At 34.6% G+C, this 6,423-nt stretch overlaps 2 protein-coding genes across 2 annotated transcripts; both read right to left on the bottom strand.

Moving 5' to 3' along the window:
* Positions 1–1,353: 1,353 nt before the first annotated feature.
* Positions 1,354–2,434, bottom strand: LOC117337069 (toll-like receptor 2). Its single transcript, XM_033897855.1, has one exon. The coding sequence runs from the start codon at positions 2,385–2,387 to the stop codon at positions 1,452–1,454; it is 936 nt and encodes a 311-aa protein (XP_033753746.1). The 5' UTR covers positions 2,388–2,434; the 3' UTR covers positions 1,354–1,451.
* LOC117337068 (osteomodulin-like) lies at positions 2,415–3,607 on the bottom strand. Its single transcript, XM_033897854.1, has one exon. It carries the CDS (start codon positions 3,514–3,516, stop codon positions 2,431–2,433), a length of 1,086 nt encoding a protein of 361 aa, XP_033753745.1. The 5' UTR covers positions 3,517–3,607; the 3' UTR covers positions 2,415–2,430.
* Between the last annotated feature and the right edge of the window lie 2,816 nt (positions 3,608–6,423).

Below are 6,423 nucleotides of genomic sequence, written 5' to 3'. Positions count from 1 at the left end.
GTGGGGTGGATATCTCAAAGGTTTCAAAGATATACCAAGAAACTAAGACCCTAGGGATGGGAAAACGACCTCAGGTGCTATTATTACAACAGGGTTGTGGTTATTTCTTGATGCCCAGCAATGCTATATACGGTTATGGGGTGATGATCTCAACGGTTCCAAAACACAGGTAGCGATTAAATATATTGTAGTTTTTGATTTACACAGAATAGACTTTGTCATTAATACATTTGATATCATAAACTTATATAAATGTCTGGGCTTTCTTGTACTTGAACTGTTCATAATAGAAGAGTATTTAGAAATCTTAACTCTTTCACAGTGGTATTTACCAAGTTTTCTTCGTTGTATATCAAATTCTGGACATTCTAAAATATAATGAAACTCATCACCAGTTTCATTACTTCTACATAATTTACATATCCAGAAGAATAATTTTTTGGATATACCTATTCAAGTTTTGCTCAATTACAGTGGACCCGCGATAATCCGAACACCTTCGTTCCCAGCCCAAACCGTCCGGATTACGAGTTTTCCGGACTGCCGGTTTTTTTTAGAATGTCCAGAATTTGATTTCAAAATTATCATGATTCCATCAGATAGATTAAAATAAATTCAATGGGCGAACGGTTAAAAAAGACAGCTTCTATGAAACAGAATATAGACTACTGCCTATTGACGAAAATATGTTCACCCTATGAAAAAGTAATAAATTGATTTCCTAGTGTTACCTAAACAACCTATACATATTGTTGAAAAATAGGTTGGTGTGCAGAGAACACTCCGACGGAAGTCTTCGACTTCGACGAATATATCGAATGTCTCCTATAGTTTTTAAGACTGTTACACTGTATAGAATTTCAACAATTGTAAAAACGATATTGGTTGTATTAATCTTTTTTATAGGTTCTGTATGCATTAATCTGAATTAAAACATATTTTATTTTCCAAACGAAATGAAATTGAAATTAAAAAAAAAAAAATGGAAAGTTATGTATTGCTTTTGTGCCAAATAAGCATTTCAGATGTACTTTCGTTTCATTTGATAAGAAAGCATCACACAACTTTATAGGGGCATTCTTTCGTTTGGACATCAGAATCATACATATATTCTATTGATGTCTGAACGATGATCATATGAGTGTCTGTGCCTACATATAATGAAATTAACGCCGAAATGTACAAGAAAAAGGCGTATCGTATACAAATACTGTACATGTATGTCCTTGCGGTAATTAATGATAATTCGGGTCGAATTAAGAATTTCAAGACTTAATACTCGAAGAACTTTGGTTAATCTTGAGAGTAAAACTGCTTTATTAATGTAAAAGGTTATAACTTTTACTACTGGGGAAAAACATATTTTCCAGTAAGTTTAATTTTGATGACCTAAACTTTATTCAAACGAAGGAATGCCCCTTTAAAAAAACATTCCGAAAAATATGTATCCATCATTGGAGGGCATCAAAGAGTTTCCGAAAGAATTCTGGTCGGTTGTTCCTCTCATTGTTCCACTCAATATAGGTGATAGTATCCAAGAGGTTCCGAATGGTATCATTGACGGGTCGATGGCTGATATCCTCTAACATAATGATCACCACAGATGATGTTCCTTCAGTAAGTATCCTCTGATAAGCTGTCGTAGCCTCGAACTGACACCATTCACTTCTGGCGAAATCCCGAGAGAACACTAATATCACCTTCCTGCTCACGTTTATATTGTCTACAATGTTGTCGGCGATGAAATTTCCTGGGAGGAAATCTCTTTCGTGAAGGCAAAGGCGTAACTTCCGTTGTTTTTCTAGGAAAGGAAGTAAATGATTTATGACCCAGAGTCTATTATCAATGTGATGGGCGACGAATGCGTCGTACACAAATTCGTCGCCATCTGGTAAACGTTGGTATGGTTGTAAGGAACGCACAAGATACAGCCTATGTTTTATGTGATAACGCCCTTTGTACACAATGACTGCAAGTAACAAGAGCACTCCTGCTAAACAACCCAGCCCAATACCAATAACAACCAGAGAGTCAATGCCATTCGAACACTCGTTCTTATCGGGTTCGTACTGGGCAATTGTCTTCCCTTTCCACACATCCGGGTACAAACACGTATATAATCGTGGGTAATGATCGTTGAGTTTTTCTTTATTAGTTGCCAGCCATTTTTTGAACTCCAACAAATCACACGTGCAAAGGAGCGGATTACTTGAGGCGGCGAAATATTCTAAGTTGTCGGTGATATGCGATGGGAACATGTTTTTATCAAACACTGCGATTTGATTTCTGGAGAGAATAATTTCTTTCAGAGGGAGATTCGTGAATATTTCCTTTTTCCAGCTTGTTAAATAGTTACCAAGCAAGTCGAGTTTTGTCAAATTTGTCATCGTTGATAGAAACGACACATCCCAGACAATGCCGTATTTGATTTTAAAATCTTTCATAGTGAACTAAATGGGAAAACATATCTGTAAGGTTATCGGCTATATTTTTGAAAATAACGTTGGTGAAATGCAGCGTTTGTAAGTTTGGAGTTAATTTGAACATATTAATGTGTTTTGGCTGAAGATTAAGCTGCTCGTTAGTAGTTAGATGGAGTTCAATCAGAGTCGATACATTGAAAGCCAGCGGTTCAATATCGGTTCTCTCACTAACATACTTCAGTCGAATATTTCTAATCTTTGGAAGTCGCGAAAAGACATTATTGGGAACTTTAAAAATGTGATAATTATTGCTTAAAATTAATCTTTCCAGATGGGAAAGACAATGTCCTTCCGATTTGAAAACCGAAATATTGGATAAATAGTTCCACGAGAGATTTAAAATCTTCAACTTATTTGAGGGGTCTGATCCATTCAAGCAGAACATCAGGCGACCAGACTCTATTCTATTGTCCGTTAAGTTCAATATTTCAATTTGACTTAAATTGGCAGTAAACGGGAAAGTTTCTAACCTATTATTTGTCAGATCTAGACTTCGAAGTGAAGGAAATCCATTTAACAAAACACTTGTATTGAATTTTTCGATGAAGTTCGTTTTGAGACTTAAAGTTTTGATACTTCTTAAAGGACTCACAACTACAAACATGTATTCTATTCCAGCGTCGTCCAGATTCAACTCCGTTAGTTGTGTTTTCACCAAAGCAGCTGATAATTCCTGAACCGAGAGTTCTTTATTTCCGCTTATATTTAAGTGAGTCAGCCATTGGAAATCAGCAAATGTGTCCGTGGATACATGCTTTATGTTACAATAGTCAAGTTGTATTGTCGTGATGTTTAACGTTTTCACGTTCACAAATAAATTTCTTGTAACAGTAGTGAAGTTATTCCGAGAAAGGAAAATGCGCGTGATGTTACTGCGCAGGACCGGAACTTTGGATAGGTTCCGGTTGCTACAGTCAGCAGTGACGTTATGACATCGGCAAACAGAACACTCTTCCTGCGATGTCCGTTTGAAGGACGATACATCCGTACAAAAAAGAATAAGGATTAACGTTGCAAATATCAGGAAATTCATTATGCTAGCTCGACGTGTAAGCTGAGTCCTGTAATTATGACCAGTGGTGTAGATTGCACTGTGTGGCTTGGATTACGCTTCAGATGAAAATTAAATGAGCTGAAACAAAATAAGAAAAGAATTTCACATACATTGAATATTTATTTACTGATAACAACTCTTGTTAAACGTTTGACTAATATAATAACTAAGTGGTCAATAATAACTAAGTGGTCAAAATAAGTATTTAACACACATGTTACAGTTTTATATAAAGACATCTTTTTTTTAGATGAGCACCACGTGAAGATAATAATGGAGCGGGGAGATGACAACAAACCTTGTACCACCGAGCTGACATGTCGTTTCTGAGAGTGAAATCCGATTTTGATGTAAACTAATTCCTCCAGTGATGAAAACCATTTAAACACTGTAATTGTCCTTATTATGACTTAGATAACCCGAGTTTCCTCTGGCCCTGACACCGTGTCTGGTGGGTGTCTTCCCACTCAGCCAACATATCCTATTTTAACATTAGGGGTAGGAACAATAGAGAACAATAGGCACTAATTACAGGTAAGTTATAGCCTGTTTCGGAGAAGTAATTGATTCTCAGGTTTTACCTGTATTACCTGTGCTACATGCTGTTAACAGTTTGTGCATACTATATACTAAACATATATCACAAATACTTTTATACAATTAAAAAATATTAAAATAGAATAACTCAAATTTTCATAAATTAGTGAAAATAATAATTATTCTTCATTTCTCTATATCTTTCGTTGTTATAAATTTCACACTTTATTATAATTATAATGTTTTATAGATAAAACAGAAAATACATTTGTTCAATTTTAACCTTTACATATATTGTAAGGAAACATTATTAATAAGTTTAAGTCAACGTTACCTGTTTCATTGTGATATATAACAGGGATATATAATGTACTTAAGAGAAAACAATTAAAAACAAAACACTTTAAATGACATTTTAATAGTTCAAGTAAAACAAATCATGTATGATCTGGAAACTGATTGAGTAATAAAGTACAAATCAGTATAATCTTAGAAATCACGGATAAAGTTCACAATATCACCAAAGTCACTGTGTAATCACTGAATATGAAATATCGTCGGTTCTCATATATATGCAGACTTCATATACGAAATTATTCACGTAATAAATAGTTCAATCTTATTACTTCAGAGAAACACTAGTCTATATAATTGTCACTTCCTTTAACACGAGCAATCGTAATCCAAGTTCAAGTCACTTTATGAAATTGAATGTTAAGTTATATAATGTTTAGAATACACAAGTTCAATTTCTCAAAGTATATAAAAATCACTTAGGTCCTTTATGAAATTTAATGTTAATGTTCAGGAAACACAAGTATACAATACACGGGTATATAATTGTCATTATCCTGGATTTATTACTCCAAGTGGATAAGATGTGAAGCTGCATCAACGTATGGACACTGTCGGTACTACACATCTCCAATAGCATCTACCATTGCGCCTTGTCTTCACTGAATACAGCGTATTTGAATCCCTCTTGGACCAAATAATATCCCTCCTACCATTCCCCAAGAAATCAACCCTAATCTGGGCATTTGTCATTGCAATCTATAATCTATTTTCAGGAACGTCAAGTACAGTAAGTGTTCAGAGAAAAATAACTAATGGAATTGGTAAAATGTTTGGACCAAGGTGTATACTGTTTATTCTAATTTTGAGGGAATAATAATTGATTGTTTTTTTTATTGGTAATATACACATACTCTTATCAACAGTTTTGACTATATATCATTGAAGTCTGTGCCGTTAACTCTTTATGTGATTAAAACAAAATGTACCTTTATTTTTGTTGAAACAATAATTCAATTAGTAATAATTTGTTGCTTATTATAATATAGTAATCATATCTAATTGAAAGGGGAAAAACAAGAAAAAATTGATTGAAAGTACACTGTATATCATTGTTACCTGTATATGGTGGATTTTTAATTATAAAAGATTTTCCATTATTTCATTTCTTAAGTGTTGTGTAATATCATTATTAATATAAGTAATAGATTATCACTATATGTATTTTGTTATTAATACGTACATATGAATGTATATGTTATCTTTAATGGTATTCTTAAACATTTTCTTCACTTGTTAGTCACCTTTGAGTCCCATGTATACGTATACTCCAAGTGGATAAGATGTGCTTTGTGACGAGCAAAATGGATTCAGAAAAGGCCGCAGCTGTGAGGATCATATATTCTCACTTTACTCTGTCATCAACACCCGAAAAATCAGCAAGCAGTCTACCTACGTATGTTATATAGACATGCGCAAAGCGTTTGACAATGTGAACAGAAACCTACTGTGGTACAAATTACACCGCTATGGCATAAATGGTAGATTTTTATCAGCCTTACAGTCTCTTTATCGTGATATTAAGTGTTCAGTTAAAGTAAATAGAAACTTCACCCCTTGGTTCAGCGTAGAATCCGGAGTAAAACAAGGATGTAATTTATCACCAAGTATGTTTTCATTGTATATTAACGACCTAGCAGACAAAATAAACGCGGCTCAATGCGGTATCCAGCTGGATGACGTCATGCTGTCGTTATTACTGTACGCCGATGACATTGCCATCATCGCCCCGGACCCGACCAAGCTACAAACTCTACTTGATATTGTCTCCGATTGGTGTAACGATTGGAAGTTATCAGTTAACCCAACAAAAACAAAAGTTGTTCACTACAGAAACCCCTCGATACCCCAAACTGATGTGCAATTCAAATGTGGACTAGTTGATATTGGAATCACTGACTCCTACAAATACCTAGGAATTTGGCTTGATGAGCATTTGAAAATGCATAAAGCGGTGTCTGAATTGTCTAAGTCGGCGAGTCGAGCCCTAGGAGC

Source organism: Pecten maximus, chromosome 11, assembly GCF_902652985.1.
Source record: "Pecten maximus chromosome 11, xPecMax1.1, whole genome shotgun sequence".
In the NCBI taxonomy this organism is placed as follows: Eukaryota; Metazoa; Mollusca; class Bivalvia; order Pectinida; family Pectinidae; genus Pecten; species Pecten maximus.
Note: the sequence above shows the minus strand (reverse complement) of the source record. Positions and strands in the feature narration are given on the sequence as shown.